The sequence below is a fragment of the Aythya marila genome (assembly GCF_965140915.1).
Source record: "Aythya marila genome assembly, chromosome: 3".
Classification (NCBI taxonomy): domain Eukaryota; kingdom Metazoa; phylum Chordata; class Aves; order Anseriformes; family Anatidae; genus Aythya; species Aythya marila.
This window is the reverse complement of record NC_139044.1, coordinates 18355177-18379650: the sequence shown is the minus strand read 5'-3', so window position 1 is coordinate 18379650 and position 24474 is coordinate 18355177. Positions and strand designations below refer to the sequence as shown.

At 51.1% G+C, this 24474-nt stretch overlaps 1 protein-coding gene across 1 annotated transcript; it reads right to left on the bottom strand.

Annotated features, from left to right (window-relative positions):
* Nucleotides 1-37: 37 nt before the first annotated feature.
* Nucleotides 38-24122, bottom strand: VASH2 (vasohibin 2). Its single transcript, XM_082756266.1, has 7 exons — nucleotides 23911-24122; nucleotides 21286-21374; nucleotides 19238-19294; nucleotides 12703-12777; nucleotides 5954-6335; nucleotides 4948-5066; nucleotides 38-2499 (listed from the first exon to the last, which is right to left on the bottom strand). The coding sequence occupies exons 1-7, from the start codon at nucleotides 23989-23991 to the stop codon at nucleotides 2430-2432; spliced, it is 873 nt and encodes a 290-aa protein (XP_082612392.1). The 5' UTR covers nucleotides 23992-24122; the 3' UTR covers nucleotides 38-2429.
* Between the last annotated feature and the right edge of the window lie 352 nt (nucleotides 24123-24474).

The window sequence follows — 24474 nt, the reverse complement described above, 5'->3', positions numbered from 1 at the left end:
ACCGTGATATTTTTATTGAAGTCTTATACTGTGCCTAAGCATACAAGTAATGAAAAAGAGAGCAGCATGCATGTTTTCTACAGTATTTGATGATGTTGCAGGGAATTAAAGTCACTAGAACCACAATTAAGACAAATGCCATCATAAGCAAGTTCCTAGAGAATATTTCAGCTGAACTTCAAAGCCAGACCCACCCCCAAAAGCAATTTGTCACACAGCTCTATAGCATAAAAGAGTTTCAGTATAAGTTAGAGGTGAAGAAAAAATAACTCAAATTGCTCTGAACACTGGCAAAAGCTATATACCAACCACTGTCACTCAAGCTGAAGTAAACAATGGTTTTATAGAAAAACTTGCAAGATATTAGGTAACCTCATGCTATAGAATACAGCTGATCACCATGTAAGTCTTTCCACAGTGTTTTACCCATGAAAAATCTAAGGGACACAAGAAAAAAACTGTCACAAGACACTGAGCAGCACAAAGTGTGAAACAAACTCTGCAGCTGATGTCAGATCACACAAGAACTTCTACCAAAAGAATAATCTCCCTCTCTTCAACTTCACTCCCAACCCAAAAAAAATCCTGTTGTGAACACAGGAGCAAAAAAGGCTGGGGTGAGAGGGATGAGAAAGGCCTCCCTGTAATCGATAGTCATCTTGTATAAAGAAGTATAATACATTTGAAAAGCCTTTCTAGGCCTTGTGAAGCCTGACTATTGAAAAGCCTTTTCCTGGTTGCAGAAGGTTGCTGGGTCTCAGTGTTGTCTTCCTGCCCTGGGTAGATGAGGTTCACTAACTTCTCTGAGCAATAAGGTTTGTGTACGTGCACTCATCTCCTCCCGTACCCATTCCATTTTTGGCTGAGACAAGAAGGGTTCTGGGAGCTTAAATCCTTCAATTTGATTAAGCATCGTTGTTGTTGTGTTGCTGCCCTGTCTGCTCTGCCATTCCAACGAAAGCAAGCACCCAGCAGAGGCAGTACACAAGTCCCACGGCAGTATCATCTGGGAGCACAGCACAACGGGTAGGAGCTGGACTTTTGGAAGTGTCCAGTTTCTGTTTAGGCACCTAATGAAATATTTTCAGGAATGCAGCCCTCAAATGCTTCCAGAGAACTTCACTAACGCAAAAGGCAGACTCCAAGGAAAGCCTTACCCCACCGCTTGAGAATGCTGCCATCCACCACAGGTCCTTGGCCCAATCTTCGCATGGAAGGACAGAGGAGGGAGGAAGCAGGTGAGCTCGATTCTCGGTTATTTCAGACATACAGTTGATTTTATTGCTGAATTTGTTCCAACACAAGCTTCTTTATTCAGCTCTGACTAAGCATCTGTTACTACAGTGCATATACAAAAAACTCCCTACAGCAGGACGGTGGAAGCTTCACTTCAGCCTGTGATGTCTGATCTTAATATAAGATGTCAAGGCATCACTGTCTGAGCCTGCTCAGCCTTTCAAAGACAAGGTTCAAAGTTGCATACAAGTGTTGAAAGGAAAGCAGAAAGACTCGGGTTAGCAATTCTGACAGTTCTCCCATTATTCCAAGAACATACACAAGAAACAAACTAGTACATGAACACTTGTCTCTCCAAAACAGCAATCTCTAGGTTTTGTGCTTCAGCAGTGTAGTCTGGAAAGACTAAAAGCTTGTGACAAAGTATAAAAAATTATTAAAGTTTAGAAATTCATTATTCAATTACTGTCGTTTTAAAAAAACACTCATTTTTTTCTGAAGATGTCAGTGTTTCAAAACACACTTGCATATTACTGTTACCTAACATCCTTCAGCAACATGCACAAAACAATAATACAGGTGGCAGAGCACATCCAGTGCTGTTCCAATACTACCAGAAATGCTGGGAAACGGTACAAATTCGTTACAAAACAGTAATACTGACAGTTTTGCATATCTATTAAGTTTAGTGAGGTAATGTTGACAATTTAAAAACTCATGCCACTTCTGCACTGCTTGTTTTTATTGCTGAATTAAATATTAATACTGCGAATTTTTTTAAACACTGCACCCCAGCACACCTTAAGACCGTGTTTGATTTTGTAGTCGTCCCAAAGCTACTACCCAGCACAATGTCCAAACTCAATTAACACTTGTACAGCAAAACTCTACTTGTAGAAACTCGCATACCCCTGGAATTACCTCCCACAAGACAGTGAAAAGAACCTCGCATCCCGGCCAACAACTTGAGGTTCTCCTCACTGGTGCCTTTTCCATGAGTCGAACGAAAATAAATACTGCCACCAAAATAAAAATAAAAATCCACCCCCTATTCTATTTCCTAGGTAACACTTCCATTTTCAATGTCCACGAGTTAATAAATAGTCCCATTCCTTTTTCCTTCCACTGGAGTGCAGGTAAAGTGCAGCGGGAAGCACCAAGGAAGCCCTCTCTCTGTCCAGCCTATGGCTTTGTTAGATGCGGAGCTGGTAGCCCACCTCGTTGAGCGTGGCCAGGTCTCCCTTCTTGTCCACCACCGCGGGCCTGCGGGCAAAGGAGGGAAGAGGGCGCTGCTCAACAACGGGCTGAACACTGCCACGCAGGAGCTGAGAGCACGTGCAGAACCAGGGACAATTTACTGCAAAAATTTCCCAATTTTTACAAAATTACAAAGTCCTTTGTAATATTTTTTTTAAATTACAAAGTCCTCACAGAAATCACAGCTAAAGCCTGAGCAGTAAAATAGCAAGTTGGTCATCCAGTGTTTTCCTCCAGCTCCTCAGACAGCTGGTTTCCAGCCCTTAACACTTCCTCTTCCCCTCCCACACCTCTCTCCCTCTTTCCCTCCCTTTAATTGAAGCAAGCCTGGATGGTTCTGCCTCCTCTGGTTATCCCAGAGCTGGGCAGTGTCACGCCAACACCCAGAGCACAACCGTGTTAAAACCTCAGTATCAGATGAAAAGGAAACAGATCTGACAAACACTTTCAGGGGCAGAGACTGCTGCAGGCCGCCATGTGACACTATTTCCCAACCCCGCCACCTCCAAACACCTTACTGAGGATGAAATGGAGCCGTGCCTGCTCCAGCAGGGGCTTTTCGCACGCTTTTCACTGGGCGATTTTTCCCAGCAGGCCCATCCCATTTCATTGTCGACAAGAAGCAGGCTGTAATAACAGCTTGCCATCAGCAGGTGAAGCCTCTCAAACGAACGCGTTATTCAGCCCCTGCCAGCTCGTGCTAGAGCAAAAAAAACACTTCTCCCCTCCCCTCCCCTGCATGCTCTAAAAAGCTGTAATTACAGCATGCAAATAAGAGATTCATGAAGAAACCAAATGCAGCATCAATGAGCGTGGCTGATGTTCAGCTCAGAGTCAGCCTCAAGCTCATCAGCCTTACCCAGAGTCCTTCCCTCTGTGCGTGACACAAAGGCCTCTTGCTGCAGCAGCTAGGTTCTCAAGGATGCATCAATACACTGCAGAAAATACCCAGTTTCACCTCTCGTCTTTCCCCTCAGCTGAGATTTATCACTGTGCACCCATTTTTTTGCAGAGGCAGATTTGCAGAGGCAGGACTAGTGTAGAAATATGACTGGGTATTATTTTATTACTTATAAAATAGCATTTTGGTGCTAATTGCATATAAGCTACTGCAAATTTTAAATTTTAATTGGGTGGCTCCTTTCCTCCTTTCCCTAATGGAAGGGGGGGAGGTGTCTCATGACCATGCCCAAACTTCAGCAAAACTCCATAAATCTGCCTTTGGGTCCTGTTTCCCCCTCGAGACACGGGGCATTCCACAGCAGCCCTCTGAGAACCCCAGAGGTGATCCCATCCCTCCAAAAGCAGCAAGGAGGTGAAGGAGGAGCAGGGCCTGCCACGACTATAATTATCCAGGTGCTATACAAGGAGGTCGGGTTGTGCTGATGACGTCCAAAGCCCAGCATCATGGACCCAGTATGAATTCAGGAGTAAAAATAAAAGCCTGCTGCTAAAGTATCTCCAAGTTATCTTTAGCAAGCTAGCCTAACGTCTTTGTTAGCCACTTGAAAATAAATAAATAAGTGCTGAGGCAGGAGCCTGCGAGCCTATTTAAAAAGCAATGATGGCAAATATGTGCCTGATCTGGGTTACGTGTGGGCTTTCACAGCTGTCAGCCTCCTGGCACGACGCAGCGCGGCTCGAACCCGACTTCCCAATGTAAGGTATGGGCGGCAGGCTGCATCGCTGGCGGCCGTACAAGGCCCGTGGCCTGGAGGCTCACTTTTCTCCATGTAGAGGCATTGCGTGAGCCTAGCCCATCCTTCAGCACCCGGCGAAAAGCTGAAGCTGCGACGCACGAAGGAAGTGGTCTGGTTTTTCAACTGATGATAAGCGAAGGAATACAATGGGAGCAGTATTTCTGCTTCGGCAAGAAAAGGCTCGCTTGTTCCAGTCCCTGTCTGTCGGTCCTCAGTGACAACCCCTCCGTCAGCAGCACAGCCCGATAACAACGCTCATCCTGGGGAATCCAGCTTGGCAGAGGGACGCTGACAGCAGGGCGCCCACCACCACCAGGAGATGTTCTCCTAGAGGTATTCTCCTCTTTCTAATGCCTACATCTGAACGCCCTTAAACAGGATCAAACTACGTGCCTCTCTGTAAGGCTCTCCTGCACCCCAAACTAGGTTCATTTCTCCCAAGAGTGCACTAAGAGCTAGAAAAAAGAAGGTGAAAGCCCCATTTGTACTGTCACAGCCCTCCAACACCCTGCAGAGCTGAACCAGAGGTCAGCAGGGCCTCCGAGGAGGCACTGCACAGAGGGGCTGTCACAGAAACACCAGGACACCAGCACTCCTGGCTTCTGGAGACTCCCAGGCAACCAAGATGCCTGGTACAGCTTTCCTATGTGTGTCAGTGAGCGTGCCTCGAGCTCTGTGCTGTACAATAACGCATCGTTGCCTTCAGCCTGTGCCCCACGAGTGGTGGCAGCAGCATTGGTGCAGCAATACTCACGATTTGTCCCTCCGGCACGCTCGTCTCTGCGGGCTGGTGGCTTGCCTGCGGCGAGGGGACAACGACTTCCCCCGGGACCGCTCTTTCGCTGGAGAATGGGCACTTGAGGGTTTCAGAATCTGCGGGAGATGGGGGAGGGAAGGAAGATGCGCTCAATGAAGGCAATGATTCACTAAAGAAAAAAAATGAAAAATCAAAGGGCCTCAGACAGTAGGGTGGATGGCACACAAAGAGCCCTCAGTCCCCTGGGGTTTATGCAAACCCTGCCCCAGGTTAAGAGGAGCTCAACGCAGTTATCACGTGGTAGCTGTGCCAGGGCCCCTTGCAAGAATTGGTTGGTGTCAGCAACTCAGTCCCCACTTAAATGTTAAAAAATTAAAAAAAAAAAAAAAAAAAAGACATCACAGCTGGGCCCTCTACCAGAAGCACTAAAATCAGCCTGTGACAGCCACCTCCAGGAGCTCTTGGGGTCGGACACGTACAAGAGGTGGAGGCTGGGGGTCACCACACGCCTCTCACCCTGCTGAGCTACTCGGAGGGGCAGGAGAGGTGGCAGCGGGACACAGGGGCTGCTGCCAAACGGGCAGAGGGCTGCCAGCCACGAGCCAGCAGGGCAGGGGCCAGGAACCCAGAATAACTCGGAGGCCGTGCTGCATACCTCTCGGCGAGAGCCAGCCCCATTCTTAGCAGCACACCTGCTCGGCTCCCGCTGCCAGCAGAAGGCTGGAAAGGCACCAAATCCCCGCTCGCCGTGGCTGCGGCCAGCTCCTGCCCCGCGCCAGAGGCACGCTCAGGGACACCCCTCATCCCAAAGGGCAGCCAAACCCCACAGCCCCATCTCCCCGCCTTTCTCCAGGCTCTTCAGTCCAACCAGCTGGTGGGGAAGCTCCATCCTGCCAGGGGTTTGCTCCCCTCCTGCCTTTTGAGCCCCCCGGGGAGCACGACCGACCTCTGTGGGACTGCACAGCCACCTCTGGGACACGGCAGCCCGGAGGCGAGGACCTACCTTCATTCTCATATCCCTGGCAAACTTCTCCAGCTCCTTCCTGACTTCTGTGCGCATCATTTTGGAGACATTAAGGACCAGCTGCTTCCACTCGATGGGCTGAAAGCTGTGCGGCTCGTGCGGGACGTACAGTCCGATCTTCACCTTTTTGACCGAATGCAAGTACTTTTTATAGGAGTCTTCGAATTCAAAGATGAGGTCGCTCAGAGTTCGGTACGTCAGAGGTTTGTCCATCAGATCGGAACGTCTGCTCATGCCCAGCGAGCCGTACCGGCCATTGCAGTAAATCCCAAGCACCACGTGATGAAAATAGTTCCCTGAGAAGTGGGTTTTAAAGCTGATGGGGAATCGCTCCACGGAGGGCTGCCCGTTCGTCAGGTATCTGGCGTGCGCCGAGTCAAGGCACCAACGGGGTTGAGAAGCGAGCACACAGAGTTACAGCTGGGAGAGACCCAGCAGCGGTAACCACAGGGCCCCCCGCCTGCTGATAAGCACAAATTTACACTCACTGTGCCCCAGAAATAATTGATGCTGCCCAAAGCCCCTTTCAGCACTCGGAGAATAGGATGCAACTGTTCAGGCCGGAAAGGGCCTGACTCAGCCATGCTTGGGGGGAAGAGAAAACAAAACAACAACAGTACCAGCATTCATTTCAGCGTGCTGGATCAGAGACCATCCTCCCAGATCCTTGGGAACTCCTTTATGTGACACCAATACCAAACTCCTCTGTTTCCCAAAGGGAACATCCCTCCCTTTTATGTCGGAGCTCGGTATGACTCAGGCTGTTTACTTATCCTCATTTTCACACATCCCTGCAGCACAAAGAGCTCAGAATCCTTTCTGGGGTTGCATTTCTGGCTTGGAGTCTACAGGCTGGCCTTCAGTCTGGCAACTCCGTGTACAAGACCGGCTTTTGCACTCGTGACATATTGCTGAAATGATGGAGAAGAAAGCTCCCAGCTTGATAATTATTTTCTCCAAATAAGCACAGATAAACGGCCAGGAGCAAACATTTCTGAAAAGCAAGATTTGTCCCTGGATTGCTGGCTGGCCATTTCACAGGCACCACGTGAAGTGGCCAGGGGCCAAGCCCTGTAACAGCGATGTGTGATCTCAGGCGGGAGCTACGCGCCGGTCCAGGTGGTTTCCTCGGGATGCTGGCGAGGGGAAGAGGAGCGAGATTCCCTCAGGCACGTGGGCGTGCGTCAGCGCCTACGCTGCGTGTGGCTCCCTGCTGCTAATCCCGGACAGCTGACGCTCACCCCAAGGCCTCCCAGTCCCCAGGGACAGCAGGTGCCTTTCCCTCCCTCAGCGGAGACCCCACCAACCCACGCTGGGTCTGACGATGAAATACAGCCGCAGGGTAATTCGGCAGCGCCACTGAGATGCCATCGGGACAGCCTGAAGGATGAAGGACTAGTGTCGGTCCCCGCTGGAGCTGCCTGGTATGGAGATCTCCAGCACCCCCCCGGCTCCCTTGTGCCCCAAAAGCTCTTGAACTGGAGTGAAACAAGAGCCACTGAATGAGCTCCACTGAGTCTGAAGTCAAACGCAAGGAGATCACCTCTGTCCAAAGCCAAAAAAAAAAAAAGAATAACTTAACTGCACCAACAGGGAACAAAACCTCCCTTGTGTCTTCGGCGGTCTTGCTGGATCTTTGCAGGACTACCTTCACCAAACAAAGCAAATGTTAAGTACACCACAAGGTCAGGATCAGGCCCAGCACTACCCTAACAGCCGCAAAACTTATCCCAGTCACCTCGCCTGAAGGGTCACCTCGCCCCAGGCCTTCCAAGGAGCATCATGCGTGCATCAAAGCCACGTTAGAGTAATTTTTGTCCTACAGACAGATTCCTACGGAAGCCCATTGTATTTATCAATCCGTGTGACTGAAAAAGCAGTATCTTTTATTAACACCTATGAAGCTTTCAAACATCGCCACTATTTTTCCCCTTCATTATGAAAGGGTTTTTTTCTCTCTGCTCCCCGAGCGCCTTTCTATTAAGCCCACACAAAGCTTTCGTGGCCACCTGCCACACATACACACTTCCGCCACGAGGTCTTGGAGGAGTTGCAATTTAATCTCATTAAATACTAGGTAGGAGTAAAAGACTCTTTTGAGGCTGGAAATTACCCACCATCAAACAACCCAGCAACAACTGCTGTGGAAATTAACCTTTAGGTACAGGTTGCTTCTGCCGAGCGACTACTTAATGAGAGTCCCCACCCGAGATGAAATACACAGCACACGGGCTGGAAAGGCACGTCAGATCTTCCCCTCCATCCGTCTATCATTGTTATTTCTTTCCCTTTCTGCTCTGCCCGAGTAGAGCTGTATTGTGGCAAACAAAAGGCAAGGACACGCCGATGCCACAGCCGTCATTGCATTTCTGAGCCGGGACTGCAACTGCGGGACTGAGTCGGGGAGTAAATTATGTGCCACAGCGCTGACACCAAGCACAGGGGGAGAGGGCAGCGAAAACCTCGGTGCCCTCCAGATCCCAGGCCCTGCTGTGAATCCCAGGGCCCAGCCCGCTAGGCCACACAGCCCAAAAGTGGCACTGAGGGACACTGATCCCCTCAGAGATGACCAGGAGGGACCTTCTCAGAGGAATGAGCTCTGCTCGCACACCCCCAGAGGCTGGCTGGGCGTTTGGCTCCAAGCAGCGAGGGCAGAGCTTGGCCTGAAGCACACAGCGTGCTCGGGGGCGAGGCCGCTGGCGTTACCCAGCCCGGCTCTGTTAACACGCAGGATCTTCCCTCATGCCGGCTTGGGGCTTTGAACGTGGACATTTCTGGAGACAGGCCCTAGCAGCTGACAGGGCTGACATGCTGGCAGCTGCCTTCTGTGGGAGCTGGGCTCGGGCTGCTCGCTGCCAGCGGCCTCCCACAGCCATGAGGAAACGCAGCCAGCACAGCAGGGGGACACGGGGCAAGGGTGCCAGCCCTTCAAGAGGAGCAAGTGTCACAGCACCACGAGACACCAACGTCAGAGGTGCTCAGGCCCCAAAAGCAGGCCAGGGGAGCCGGGCCGCTGACTGGACATGGTGCTCCATGGCACTTGGACACAGACTGGCGGAGACACCCAGGGGACACAGGCATGGGGAGCAGCCCTGAGAGCTTGTCCTTCGAGCTCTGAACAAGGGGAAAAAAGTCAGTAAGTCAGTGCAAAGTGGTGTTGCAGAGCCCCCAGCATCTCAAAACAAATTGGTATATTTAATTCCTTTTTCAGAAAGAAGGGCCAACATGGATGGGTCAATCAGACCTGCCAGCCAGCGCCGATGCCCTAAGGGGTGTAAGCGCCCAGCTCTCCCAGTAGCCAGGCTCACAAGTGCTGCAGGAACACCCAGCATCACTCCTGACGCTCACTGGGGATGCAGGTAGCTGTCCCCACTACAATTTCCACTCTGCATCGCAAACCAGAGGTGAAAACAGACCTTCTGATTAATCTGGTATTGACCAGATGAATCCGCATTGTGCCGCTAATCAGTGCTTGAAATCCTCCCCATTTAACTTGGACAAGATGATGTTTTAGTGCTGCATGTCCTACTGGCCCACCCAGTAGGACCTTTTCACTCAACTTTGGTTAAAATGAGCACAGAAAACCTCAGGGTTTTCTCACCTAGGGAAGGGTGAGAGGACCCCAGGCCCTTGCAGGCCGCCCCGTAAGGCGCTCCACACACCCTTCAGAGGACAAGAGGTGAAAGGAGGCAGCTGTATTTAGGCTTGCAACACCAAAGCTGCTAGCTTAGAGCAAGGAGGTTGAACAGGAAGAAAGCAAACATCACACTTCACACATCAGATATGGCTTCAGCAAGCAGAGAGGAGCTGTTTCTGAGAACAGCTAAGCAACTGCTAGCAACGTCAGAGGGCATCCAACTGCCAGAGGCAAGCACCCAGGGAAGCTTCACAGCACATCCTGGAGCCAGACAGCATTTTTCACAAGCTCCAGCAGCGCTGAGATCCCAGGTTTGGGACTGCTGATGGCAAGGCAGGGCGCTACACCAAGCCCACATCTGGATGGGATGAGCTACCAGAGGGACAGCAGCTACTCAGCAGGACTCTCCTGGTCCATATTTCAGTTCGTGAGCAGGTCGAGCTATAGACAAGCTGGCAGGAAGCAAAGAGAGGACATCAATATTCCAGCCATCCTGCAGTGACCGCAGAAAAACTCTGCCCCTTCCCGAAGGGGCTCACGCCTAGCCCAGGAATTTGCCTGCTGGGCAGGAAGAACAGGATGGGCCCAGGACTCCAGCAGCAATAAACATCACCCACTGATTAAATGTGCAGAAGGCCTAGTGCAGAAGCTATTAAATTATCTCTCCTCCTGAGACACTTCTGCTCTCCCCTTCCTCCTTTAATGATGTTACTGGGCAGGGGGAGGTCTAATAAATACACTTTACGGGTCTGTTACCTCGCATGAACCAGGACAGGTGTACAGCAGTCAATGGGAGCGAGTTATATTCATCTGTCACAGACAGCACTGCAAGATCCCCTGAGGAGCCGTGCTTCCCTCTTACCCCCTGATATTTTGTTCTCTGCGTTTTAATAAAGAATACGGCACGGATAAAATTCCCCTGGCACCTTTCGGTTTACTACTCCCTTTCTTGAGCACAAGCAGTTTCGATCGGCGCTCGTAATGGATGCGGCGAACGCATCATTACCCGGCTGATTTACAGCCCAACCGAGAAAATACCCTGGGGATGGCAGCAGGAGGAATGCCTCCGGTTAGGCACTGATGAGCAGGCCACGGAAGCAGCAGGATATGGAGCCAGTTCAGCCATGCAGAGCAGAGCAGGAGATCCGTGCAGAGGGCTGCAATCAATGTCATACCGTAGGATCTGTGTGAGGTTTTGGTAACCTCACAGCAGCTGCTCCCTCGGTGCGTGCAGGCAGGGTCGCCCGGTATTTAACTCACTGCCAGATAAAAATGCTTCAAGATCCAGCGCGAAGGCAATTATGCAAAACTTAATTCTGTAGCAAGAGGGATTACCCAAGTGTTTTATAAGAAGTCGGGCTGCAGAGGCCAATTGCAGGAGCCAGCAAGCTGCTCAATTAAAGTGACATCTTGCTAAGCTGCTCTGTACGAGGCGGCCTTTGAATGAAGGCTCACGCCGAGGGCCCACCCAACCCGGCTTTGCTCTTCCCAGTATCCAAGCAACACAGCAAAGCCTGCCAGCACACAAATTGCAAGCGGAACCTTATTTCTGGGGACAGAGAAGGAAGCCAGAGGTTACCACACACGCACAGGGATGCTCAGCTCAGGCACATGCAATGGCCTTGGCTGCCCAACCTCAGAAAGCAAGTCACAGCTGCTGGCCTCACCATGTCCGCATCTGGAGGCTGATGCTGAAGATCAAAATCTCATGGCTAAGAAAGGAAAAAAAAAAAAAAAAAATCAACTAGCTGAACATCATGCTGTTACAAAGATAACCACCCCAGCAGGTGGCCCCTGTTCCTACACAGCAGGCTTCCGAGACAGCAAAGTAGTCACGGGAAAAGACAAGCCTGTCCCATTCTCTCCCCTTCCTAAGGCTTCTCAGGAGGTAATCTCAATTAAAAGTTCTCCATAAACATTTTTGAAAGTACTGTGCAGAAAAAAAAAAATATTCATCCAAAGCTTAAACAAAAAAAAATCAAAAGAAATTTCAGACACCACTAAATAGTATAATCCAGAACCTTCAACTATTTTGCCCCCCAAAAAATCCTGAAGTCAGGCTTGAGACAGGCAGAAGAAAACCTTTCCTGAGAAAGCTTTTTTTTTTTTTTTCCCAAATAAAAGTAAAATGGTCAAAACTTATTAAACCAACCAGAGTACTCTTAGGTTAAAGGTCATCTGTAGGCAGCAAATTTCAGGGGGAAGCTCTCAGAAAGCTCCTCACAAGCCCCAGCAGCTGCCCCCTCACATCAGCCAACACAGGGCACTACGCACAGGCTCTGCTGGTTTCTGCTGCCACAAGAGGGGGCAGCAGCAGCAAGCAAAACACAGCAGAGACGTTCGAGGAGCTGTTCTGCTTTTGAGTTTATTTTGGGTTGGGTTTTCTTTGTCTTAAATCAAACTTGATCAGCTGCTGTGAGGCATATCCAGTAGAAAACTATTCCTGTCGTCCTGCCTCGTCCTTCTCTGGTGTTTTGGGATGATGCAAGTTAGTTTATTTACCAGTAAGAGCACAAAAGGATTAAGAAGCAAGCCCATCTCTAAATAGAAAGCGTTCTTTTCTGGATTTGAGTATGAAATAAGCATTTAAGCTTTACCTTAATGCAATGGTTAATTATACTATGCACTTTTCTGCAGTAAGTACAACTGCAGAGAAAAAAATCACAACACGACTTTGTTATGTAAACATTAGACAAATGTAGCACAGAACCTACATTTGTCAGGTGTTAGCAAGCTCCAACAATAGCTGGCAAAAAAAAAAAAAAAAAAAAAAAAGACTAAAGAAGAAAGCAAGGATTGCACAGACAGCTGCTTATCTGGGCGCTTTGGGTCAGCTCCTGACATTATGCAGATTACCCGGGCAGAAGGCAAAGTGGGGATAACGCCAGCTGACGCTTCTGAACCGTGCACGCAGCCTCTGAGCTCCTCCCGACACACCTAGGCACCTCAGCAACGTGTTGGTCAATCCCATGGAAAGTCTCTGAGCTGCTTGCACTCACCTGTGGCTGTGAGCATCTCAAACATCATCCAGGGAGGGCAATACGTTCAACAGTGCTGCAGTGGAAAAAGCCACAGACACACAAAAGGATACATCCCCAGGATAACCGCTTCAAGGCATTTGATAGGTAGGGACTCCCTGGTCATTTCTCTTGCTGTCTCCATTAACCTGGTGCAGAAACAAGAGGGTTTTAGTCTTTTCAGTTGGAACAAAGGATCCTCTTGTACTCTGAGAGCTAGACACCTCCATTTTTCATCTCAGCAAGTGCTGGTGAACTTGATTCTCCTCTTCAGTGACTGCCAGAGCCCTCTTAATTTCTGCAGGATGACTGAAAAAATAAACGGGTGTTTGGTATCCCAGCGCCTTCCAAGCCTCTGCAGATGGGTTGGAGAAAAGCAGTTCTCGCTGCCTCTCCCAGCAAGGCCCTGAGCATCGCTCTGGACTGTGACACAAAGCCCTGCTGAGCTGCAAGATGGCAATCATGTAAGCTCCCACAGCATGACCAAATTTAGCTGAGTTCTCAAAATATGCAGCTCTCTTCTATTAGAAAAAAAAAAATAAAATAAAATAAAAGAGGATATAGAAATTTTGTGATATCCCTTGAAAGCTACAAATGCCCATTTGAGCTAATGCCTATAGGTGCAGGCAGGAATTTAATGTATTTTTATCCAAGCCTGCTGTGCAGAAAGCTCTGTCAGCACAGGCATTTCAAGCTGAGTTACCATCTTGCCGCTCCTCTCCTCTCACGCAGGATTTCCTACAGGAATGCAAACTATGCATCCCCAAGATCTTGGCAAGTCCACAGAATTTAGTGGAACCTGGACTCTGTCTCTGGAGCAGCCTCATCTGACAGGGGCAGCGCTGTGACGAGAAGCAAGCGATCTGATCTCAGCTGAGGTCAGAGCGATACTGCACCATCAACAACAAGGTACCCTACCCTATTCTGCCAGCAGATCCCCAAATCCTGCAGAGTTTTTAAAAAATTGTAGGAAGGAGACAAAGAGAGGTAAAATATTCAGCAAAAAAAAGCCCAAACAAAGGACGACTTCTATTTTGAAGCCTCCTCTAACCATATCCTTTCCCTGAGGAGAGCTTTTCGTAGAGATCCCGGCTCTCGAGGAAACACAACATTAAAAGATAGAAATATTTGTACTAGAGAAGATGACTAATGGCTCAAGATGCATATTTTCATCTGTTTTCCCCCTTCCCAACGCACACATCCCATGCATTTCAAACCCCGCACGCAGCGCGAGCGGCGGCGCAGCCCCCAGTGTTATTACTGCCTGTCACAGTGATTCCGCACCCAATTCATCCGAGCTGGAAATTATCTCTTCATTTGTAAACAGCTGCTCTTTACACTCTGCCTGCCACACAGAAGACGAATTAGAGCCAGCCTGCCTCCTACATGCCCACCATCAGTGAGAAAAGCCCCACCACTGGAGCAAGCAGCAGCAGCCCTGTTGAGGGCACACCAAGGGGCTCCTCAGAGCTGGCCGGGCAGAAGCTGCTGCAGAGCCTCCTCCCCGCCAGCACAGGAAGTGTGTGCAGCACAGGATGCATCCACAAACAAGGCGATCCACTAAATTTCCAAACCTCTTTCCCTGCTCACACTGGGCTTGGAGTAACCACGGCATCACGGCAAGCAGCATCAGGTCTCCCAGCGCCCGCCTGCACGAGCTCGCTGCTGCCATGAAGCCAAGGTGCTGTCAGCATGGATAAAACAGCAGCGACTTCACAGCCAGGGAGGGAGCCTTCAAAGTAATCGGCCTAAGCGAGCAGCCAAATTAGTACCAACTCATCTGTCGCAGCGACACTCGCGGTATTTAAATACTCAGTTGTATTTAACATGGGCTCTGTCTGCGCTGGGTTTGAAGTACAGCTTTGTGAGATGCTCCGTGGTTATTAAAGCAGCTTTAAATTGAACATGAGAGGCATTTTGCTTGCTTAGAAGTCCTACTGATGTACAGCAGCCGCTCCCTCTGAGGCCAGCAGCAGCTCTCCTTTACTTTACATCGCATCACAGGGTAATAGAGCTTGGAAGGGACCGCAGGAGGTCCTCCTGTCCAGCATCCAAGCATGAGGAAGCAGGAATCACAGCCGTCCCTGGAAGGAGGGACTGGAAGGGAAGGCCAGGGCCCAGGGGCCACCCTCCTCAGCCCCCTGCAGCTGCCCAGATCTGGCCACGGCACCCCGCAGCTCTCCTAACTCAGGGGCTCAACCAGCCTCTCTCTGGGGACCATGCCATGGAGCAAGAGGTGCTCATTGCTGATGGAGCACAGAAACAGAGCTGGCTGGGGGCTAAGCCGAGCCCTGAGGACTTGTGCATCCAGCCACCCCACCCTTGCACATACTCCGGAGTCCCGGGGAACACCCAGCAAACACTTTTTTCCTTTGCGTTTCCAACACAGGCCACGGAGGTTATTTGCATGACCCAGTTCAATAACCACCGAGAGCCTTCCTGCTGCTCCTAACAAGCTCGAGTCGAACCACAGCCTCAGAAACTGCATTTGCATCGGGACCAGGGCCTTCAGAGCATCCCTAAGCCACCGAGGTAGCATAAGCCAAATCTAAATCACTCCTCGCCGATAATTTTCCAGCCTACTTTTAACTGGCTTCTCAAAGGCTTGCAAAGCTCCCACTAAATCTATCCTATACTTAACCTCACATCTAAGAAGGTCCCCTCGCGTTCAAACTAAATCTTTATTTTCGCAATTTAAATCAGAAGCTATTTCTGCTATCCACAGCGGGCAGGAGACCATTTATTATCTCTCCTCTTGCAACACACATTTGTGTATGCAGAAGGCTGTAATCTGCCCTCTCTGCAAACATAGGAAAAAACAGGGTTTGGTTTTGTTTTAGATAAACCCCTCTCCCCCTCAAGCTTTCCCACAGGTCACGTTTTCTAGGCCTGGGGCAATGTTTGTTGCTTTTTTCCCTTTTAGACTCTCTTCAACTGACTCGCACACGACCCTTCACCTGAGCTCACCACACCAGTGCAAACACTGTCTACCTTCTGAATCCAGCTTTGCATGTATTTTTGCAACCAAACCAGCACTGTTAACTCCCAGTCCACCTCTCTTGCTCTCCAAGATCACTCCGAAGCCTAATTCCACCTTGCAAAGCCTTGTCCAGCTTGGGGCACAAAGCACAGGAGTAAACAGCCATATCTGTGCCATTAATGAAAAAAACCATTGAACTGGGATAGATACTGCAAACCTCAACTGCTCTGCTAGACCAGGAATGAGATGTTGGTTAGTAACACTTTCCAGGCCCAGCTTTGCACCAGGCTGAGTCCTTATGTCCCAAGAGTTTCATTTAGACTGGATGTCTCGGCCTTATCTGGAGGCTGCCAAAGGCCAGACTGAAGCGAAGAGTTATCCCTTCCACACAACAGCTCCGATGCTCTCACAGAGGGGAACTATCAGAAACAAACCACGTCAGATTAAATTCACGTTGCTTGTTACTTACCACCTTGTTACGTTCCAGACACTTGATTATTTGCTCGAGCATTTCTCCCAAAATTGCAGATAAATTGGAAGTCCCTAGACCTCCTTCCCACCCACACCCCTTTTCTTTCCCCTCCTCCAAGGAGGCTGCTACCTTTGCCGTCCTGCTTCCAACGTAAGCATCCATCCTGCCCACATTCTCCACCTGAAGCAGAAATGGTTTGGAGGCTGCTTGTCAGCTAAGTCACCTGGAACTAACTCCACTGCACCCGGCTCACTTCAACAATGACTCATTACAAGTGCTCTCTGCCTTGGCTTCACCTGATTTCACTCCTGAATTGTTACCACACTCGGGTATCAATTGTGACCAGAAAGGCTACATAAACGTGTTAATGAAGGAAGGGGAAAAAAAAATAAAAAGAAACAGCATCAGGCTCTTCGATTGCTTTTCTGAGCAGGGTTTGTTTGTGGGATTTGTATTTGAGTCCTTCCAGTTATCTGAACAGGTTCCACATTACTGCTCCATCTCACCTGATGGGTAGCTGGGAACTAACACAATGATGTTGCATGAGGCCCATGAAAGCTCCCTCTCCTTAATTTTTCAGAAGCTCCTGGCAGCTTTATTCTTCCCAAACGAAGCAAAAAGAGATGTGAAACCTCCAGGTTCCAGGCTGCAATTCCTCAAATTCCTCCTCTACACGCTGCCCTTTACCTGCCCCATAGGAAAGCACACATCACAAAGCCTATGCCAAGAACAGTGTCATGGGTCAGGAGACCTCCTAGCAAAGCACTCCTGAACCTGCAAACCTTTTGTGCAGGTACAGCAAACCCAGGCAAGCCAAGATGCTAGCCTAGATGCCAGCTGATAGCTAACCAACTTTTTCCCAGGAGATTTTTAATACTGAGTTATGTCAAGCTCGTGTCACTTAGCTGCGAGTTCCTTAATGCTCTGAGTTCCTATAAGCAGTTTATGCTCTCCTTCCTAAGCCCAGCCACGCATCTTTATTTGCATGCACGATGCCAACGCTGACAGTAAATCTCCATAATATCTAGCCCGCCCTCCATAACAGAAATGCTCATTAATATGCTTCAGGAAACTTTCGCATGAATTCATAAATATTAATCGTTTCCACCTAGTGTTCAACTTCTTTGTGTCCAGCTTTCGGGAAGACAGGCTGCCAAAGGCCTTGTAACACTGTCACTAGCCCGAGCCTTCGTAACATGAAATAAACACGCTTCGCACCCATAAATCACGGCTCTGGGAACAGCCTCAACTTCTAGGAGTCGGTGGGAGCCAACAGCACGCAGCACCTTGCCAGATCAACTTGCAAACACAAGCTTTGCTTTGCCAGCAGGCTCCTGCATTAGCTCACCAGCAAGCAGGGGATCCTGCACGCCAGGGGCGATGCACAGCAAGAGGGGAGCTTGGCACCAGGTTTGGAGGGACACCAGCAATCCCAGTGTGGCTCTCCCCTCATCTGAGGCGAGAAACAGCGCTCCTGCCTCCTGCCCCACACATCTCCTGCCCCTCAGCAGCGAGCAAGGCCACTCACACCACAGCAGCCTCCTCAAAGCACTGCTTGTTGCCTCAGCACAAGGGGCCCGTTGTTACCGCGCTGGAAGTCACGAAGCATCTTCCAGACGAGCTCCTCCAGCGTACGGCATGTCCACCAGGCGCCAGCTGAGGACAAAGGAAGCAGCCCAGAGACACAGCTCAGGGCTCCTGTGAAACAGAACAAGCCTCCCAGGAGGAAAAAAAATAAAAATCTTGTAGGTATGGGTGATTGTTGAACTCTGATGAAAACTGGCCTGGCAGCAGGTGAACCAATTGCCTAGGACAACTGCAGGAGGAAATACCTGCAGCTGGAGCAAACCAACACAGGGTTAGGACCTAATGCTGTGTGAGTCCAACATACACCAAATAGGGGCGAATATGGTCAGCAAGCGGGCAGCAGCCAGCCCTAGGAGGCTGGCCATTTCCAGTGACGCTAGCTGTAGCTCTCCAGAAGCCCCATCACCACTAACTAGGTTGCTCAGAAGCAAGACAACAAGGAGAGAAGCCAAATACAAAGTGCCCAAGCCACAAACAATAAAGGCAGGTAAGCAGAGGAAATGAAACCACTTAGAAGGGGATCCAAAGCCATGATTACACCCCCAGCTGGGAGCACCACTGGTTCACTTTCAGCAAAAAGCACTGTCCTCATAAACCAGACTTTCATCAAGCCCAACACAGAAAACATGGGCCTTTCAAGCAGTGAGCTCACTCTCATCCTCCACTTCCTTGTGAAAAAGTAATGAGACAAATTTAAACATGAATGACCAACCTGAAAATTGGTTTAAGCTTGTATAAAGCCCTCAATTTATTCAAAGCACAGGGTTTCCTCTAAACTAGTTCCACCAGTACAGTAAAATTGCATAGAGAAAGGAAGTGGTAAAAATTGCTGTCAGCAAGATGAAAACCTCAAGTCTAGAGCTATGATGGGAACTGGAATTTATAGCAAGGGACCATTAAATTAGTGACAGACAGCTCGGGAGAGCTAGACGGGCCAGCCCACAGAAGTCAATACATTCTGCTTATCTAAATTTTGCCCTAACTAAAAGCACAATGTTGTCAATATCACTTCCCACCCTAATCTGCCAACTTACTGAGTCTTCTTAAAGAGCTGTCATAATTACAGTTCTTACATGTAAGGGATCCCAACTCCCTGTCGTCACGCTCCCTGTGCACATGTTCACATTCGTATTGCACAATTCCGTGTCACCCAGAGCAGGAGTCAGCCAGATGGAAGGAATGGCACGAGGAGCAGCAAGACCACGACTTGAACTATTCCTTGTGATCCTCCAGGGGAAGCGACTGAGCCCAAGACAATGCCAAGATTTCTGCAGTATTTTGCACAGTTGATCTCTTCTTACCATCAGTAAAGGGCATTGTAGTGCAATCAGAACATCAGGACTTGCACTTTTCCCATAAAAACAGTACAGTACCCCCAAAACAACACCGACAAGCAAGAATTGAGTTTTTCGAACTCTGTACACTCAAGCTTTGCAGCTCCCACATCGCTGCTGAGTGACGTGCAAAGCCTGGGCTGCGCCAGGCAGCCTGCCACAACACCACAATGCCAGCCGACTGCCCTCTGTGCTTATGGGGAGTAGGACAGTAGGCCACTTCCAGAGACACTTACCCACTTAGAGGTCTGCTTTTCCTAATCTCGAAGAACTGAGTTCCTGTGTGATTGTATCTGTGTTTTGTCTGTTAAAGGAAAGCAACTTGAACAGCCAAAAAAATAAAGTGACACATCTGATATGACACATCTGGCATCGGTGTGTTATGACTTCTCTTTTCCTCCAGCTCCCACTCACGACTGGGTTACATCAGAGCTTGACAAAATTCCCCCCTTCAGGGGAGAGAAGGCATTTGTAGTCTACTCGAACCAATCAACACCACTCACTGTTTCAAAGAGCTGGCTTCCTTCCTAAGTTTTTAACTCACTCAGCCGTGCAGCTCACGCGGGACCTGCAAACAAGCAGCACGGCAGATACAGCCATTTACATATGGAAATATAAAGCATTCCCTAAAACATACAGGGCACTTAAAATGGAAATGTCCAGCTAAATGCAAACCAGGAACATAAGTTACTGCTACGAGCACGTAAGTTCATCATAAAGGATGCCAGAAAACAGCCACCCGCCAGCTAAAGCTCAGCACCGCTCGGCTAGAAATGCAAGCTGATGTGCAGCAGCACCAAGAGCAGCCTCTCCTCTGCTCTTCGAGCAGAGCTGTTCAAGCAGCAATGCAATAAATCAGAAACTGGTCTGTCCAACACAAACAACACCCCCTTAAAAAAAATAAAATAAAACCCAAATCGCACCAGCCACTTGTTTTCGCTAGGCTGTTTTTCCAGCTGAATCAGATCCCCAGCACGGCCACAAGAACACTCACGCCAGCAAAATCGCAGTGCTGATACCAGGGCAGAAAGGGGCGACTCCGTGCAGACAAAGGCTGCCTGGCAAGGGGTGAGTAGCACAGCTGCTGGCTGTGTGACCGTGGTCTAAATAAAGCTCCAGCTTGCATCAGGATGTTCAGAACTGGCCCCGGTTGGAGCTCGGCGCTCCCCAGAAATAAGGCTTTCCTCCCTCCTGCCTTCAAAGCCCCATTCGGGAGGCCCTTCCCCAGAGCGCTCCGAACAAAGCACACAGCCTCTTTTAGCCACAAAGGAAGCCAAGACCCCATTCCCCAGCACCCTTTGAAGCTCTTTTGAACACAGACCCAAACCCAACGCCTAAGGCTCGTCTCTGCTCCACAGCAGAGCACAGGATTTCAAAACCGCTGGAAAACAACAACGATTTGTTGGGCTCCGCATGACACGGCCTCCCCTCTGGCACAGCCCTGCTCCTCCCCGCCACAAACACACCCCAAATCCCTCACCCTGCAACACTGCAGGGCTGCAGAGCAGAGCCTGGCCCTACAGCAGCCGCTCCCCACAGCGCAGCTGGCCCCAGCCTCCTCCCCACTGCGGCTCCAGCCCCTGACGGGGCTTTGATCCCCGCTGCTGCCTGCCCCGCTATTTTCGGATGCTCTTCCAGCTGCCACCCATATCCTTTCCTAATCCTTACCAGGACCTCACATTCGTTCCTCAACTCCGCCGCTTCCCCCACACGCACATCGCCACAGCCATGCACTGCTTCAGGGCCTCCCTCCCGCTGCCCCTGCCTTCCTGTGGCTCAGGACCGCATCAGAAAGGGACCGAAAGCAGGGCCTGTGGGGAGGATTCCTTCATTAGGGCCCTGAGCTACGGGCAAGGCTGCCCACCCCCGGGCTCCAGAGAGCAGACGGTCCCGAGCAAGCAGGCAGGCCTCAGGGAGCCCTTCGGGGCCGTCAGGGCTGAGGGAGAAAGGGTTTGCCACAACTATTTCCATATTTGCCATACTATTTCTCCAGGCATCATGATCTGATCATAACATCCTCATACACCAACTACAAAACGAGCATTTCTGTTCTCACCAGTGTCACCACAGCAAAATTCTTCAGTATCATTTAAAGTTAATTACGCAGCCCACAGGATTGCTGTGACAAGCTCCGGGCTGCGGGTACCACCAGAAATCTTCAGCTGTGCCGAGATAAGTCCTTTTACCCCAAATGATCCCAAGCCCGAGTGCTTCAGTAAACCCCGTTAATTCACGAGGCCCAAGCCAGCCTTCTCCCCAGAGGCCACGTGCTCAAGAAGGATACTGCAGCATCTTCATGTAGGTCTGTATTGCCTGGAGCCATTCCGGGATCGACATGGAGAGCTTGTAGTTTGGCACCGGCGGCACCGAGGGCTGGACAAACGAAAAAATAAAATAAATAGAAATAAAGAGGTTAGACAGCCACCGCTCCCCGTGGAGAGGATGAGCGATTTGCTCTGACAGAGGCAGGCGCTTCACGCGATACCACGCGGCGGCACAGATGGCTCCAGCCCAAAGTGAACTCAGGCATCAGGCAAAACCATCCCACTTGTGACAGCAAATGCCTGTGCACCGGGGCGAGCCCCGTCCCTGCTGCAGCAAGGGGACCCCATCACAGCTGCCAGCGATGTCCCTCCAACACCTCCCTAGAGGGACAGGCAGATTAGGGCAGGAGGCAAATGGTTTACATTTTTCCTCCCCCCTCTCTAGCTTAGGGCGCTTCAGAGGAGCAGAGTCCCAGGGCTGCCTTTGTCATCATCCCTCACCCGAGGATTCATTTCAAGCCTAATCTTTGTTTTCCTCTAGCAGGAGATAAAGATAAGAGGAGACAAGGATCCTGGGCTGTGTAACTTTCCATCTGCTGCTTATCGACAGCCCGCTTGCTGGGCAGGGGTCGCGGGGTACCTTGGAGACCACCTGGGACCCAGATATTTAATGATATTACGACACTTAAAGATATAAACTGGCACCATAATGGGATTTTTCAAAAATCCCCTAAGACATCTGCTTGTGCCTAAGCACCATAAGAAGCCTGGCACTCAATCCATATTTAATCCCCATAGCTACGTGGCTCCTCAGCCTGCAACCACGCAAGAAAGGGACAGCTCTTTGTCATAATCCCCCTTATTTTAAGGGGGTGTCTGCAAAAAAAGGGGTCAGCACGTGCTAAAACAGGCAGTGGTGCCTGAGGGGGAAAGTCCTGCTAAAAGTTAACACAATTCTCACAAACACAATCAAGGGAATGGTTTGCTTAAATATTAATGCCAACCCAAATTGAGAAAGCAGTGCCCATGGCAGGCACAATACAACACACGGAGGGAAGCACACAACCCACGTGGGGCCACGACACCACCACAGCCACAGCTCAGCCCCATGCTGCTCCAGGAACAGGGCAGATCAGCCCTAAGGGTTATAAAGCAAAACATCACAGCTCTAAAGGCACTCCAAGCCAACGATTACAGACAAAAAAAGCGAGGCTGAACAGTCTGGAGCCGTCTCTGTTACACACTTTCCCATCCAGGCTCCCACCTCCACTACGAGCAAGGGATTTTGTGCGTTTGTTGTTTTGGGGGAGCGAGCATCCGTCCCCCCAAGGAGATCACAAGCCAGCATTCAGCTAGTTACTCCAGTCAAATTGTAAACAGGCCTCAGTAAGGGAAGAAAATAGAGATTCTTACACTGCTGGCATACAGAAACGTATTTTAAATGGAAGGCAGACAGATGGCCAGGTCTGCAGCGTGCTGTTATCACCCTCAGCACCATGAGAGAGACACGGCAGCGTGCGCAGACGGGCCTGCAGTCACTCCAAGCGTAAGTTACGGGTAAGGCTCATTAACGTCCCTTAATCCCAATTTCCACGCATAAGCTCTTCATTAGAGGCAATTTCTCAGTTTCACAAGCTCCTTCCAGCCCCAATGTCTTTGGTTTGGGTGAATTATTCGCCCGTCACTCTTGGCACTAAGGCAGAGCTGTACTACACATACCAGGCACAGCCCAAGTTTCAGGAGTGCAAGTAGTTAAATAAAGTGAATTAAAGCTTCCAGATGTAGCAACTCCTGGGCTTTTTCCCCATCCTATGGCCATGGAGAGCCCCAGGCCAGGCAAAACCCTGCTGGGGTTGTCACACTGCAGGAGGCTTTGTTGCCTTGCATTGCCCAGCAAGTCCTCAGGAGCCCCGAGGTGCTGCACCGAGAGCAACTCCCTGCTGCACGCTGACAGCACCGGGCTGGTGGCACGCTGCCTGCTGCTCAGCGCCTCCTAACACACAGGTATTTTGGGTGCAGCCTCAGCACAGACCCCAGGCACCCAAAAACCAGCACAGTGAAGCTATGCACGAGAGATGCAGGGCGATGCTGGCACAGCTCGGACACGAGGGGGTACACATCCCAGCACACAGCAGGATGACTGAAATGCCAGCACAGCACTGCAGGGCGTGCATCAACCCAGCAAGGGAAATTCAGAGACTGATGGAAGACCCTGACCCTGTGATTTCTAAGCCGTGATGCCTCCGGAGACAGCAGAGCTACCGCAGAGCGTGAGGCCGATGTAATCACAGTGGGGCTGGAGAGCATCCCGTGGATGGGAACACTCTTGTATGGGCAGTGAAACTGCTCCAACCCCTCCGTGCCTCGCTAGTGAGCAGGACGGCATCTGCCTGCTGTGCTCCAGGTCCTGCACTACCTGGCAGCGTGAAGCCGGCGGAGCAGAGCCCCCAGAGGCTCAACTCACCGCAATTAACCCCCAGGGTAATTAAGGCCGGAGCAGCACCGCAGCCACGGAGCGGGCAGATTCCCGCAGCCACCACTCGCCCCGCTCCCAGCCAGACCCCCCCCCTTCTCCTCCACCGCCCCGAGGCCGGCTAATGAGCGCTAATTAACCCCGGGGACGGCTTGGGGGGGGGTGCCCTTACCCGGGCCAGCCTGGCGGCGCTGCGGATGGCCGCGGCCACGGCGCTGCCGTCGGGGTGCACCCGCTCCACGTGGCCCCACATGCGCTCCCACGTCTGCCCGTCCAGCGGGAAGCCGCTGCGGTTGACGAGGAACAGCACGCCGCCCTCCCGCGACGCCTCCTCCTCCTCCGAGCCGCCGCTGCCGCTGCCACCACCACCGCCGCCCTCCGCCCGCGGCTGTGCGCTCCGGGAACGGCCCCCGCCCGCCGCCGCCGCTGCAGCCGGGGCCGCCCGGCGTCGCCCTCCTCCTCCTCCTCCTCCTCCTCCTCCGCCCGCCGTGCCCGTCATGGAGCCGCGGCCATGCCCCGCAGCGGCCCCGCCGGCGGCCGCCGCCCCCCCGCCCGCTGCTGCCGCCGCGGCCGCCCCATGCCGCCGCCGCCGCCGCCGGTCCCGCGCTGGCCGCCGCCGCCCCCGGGCCGCCACCATTGGTGGCCGCAACAAAGAGGGGCGGGGCCGGCCGGCGGCGCGCCCGCCGATTGGCCAAGGCGCGGCACCGCGGCCGCCGCGGAGATGGCGCCCCCTGGT

Bases quoted from the DNA above. Each gene is read 5' to 3' on its own strand.
- VASH2 (XM_082756266.1), bottom strand. From the start codon at position 23,991: ATGTGGGGCCACGTGGAGCGGGTGCACCCCGACGGCAGCGCCGTGGCC. The intron at 5,067-5,953 runs GTAGGTCCTCGC...CATCTCCCGCAG, and splicing joins CCAGGGATATGAGAATGAAG to ATTCTGAAACCCTCAAGTGC. The intron at 2,500-4,947 runs GTGAGTATTGCT...CTTTGCCCGCAG, and splicing joins GCGTGCCGGAGGGACAAATC to GCCCGCGGTGGTGGACAAGA.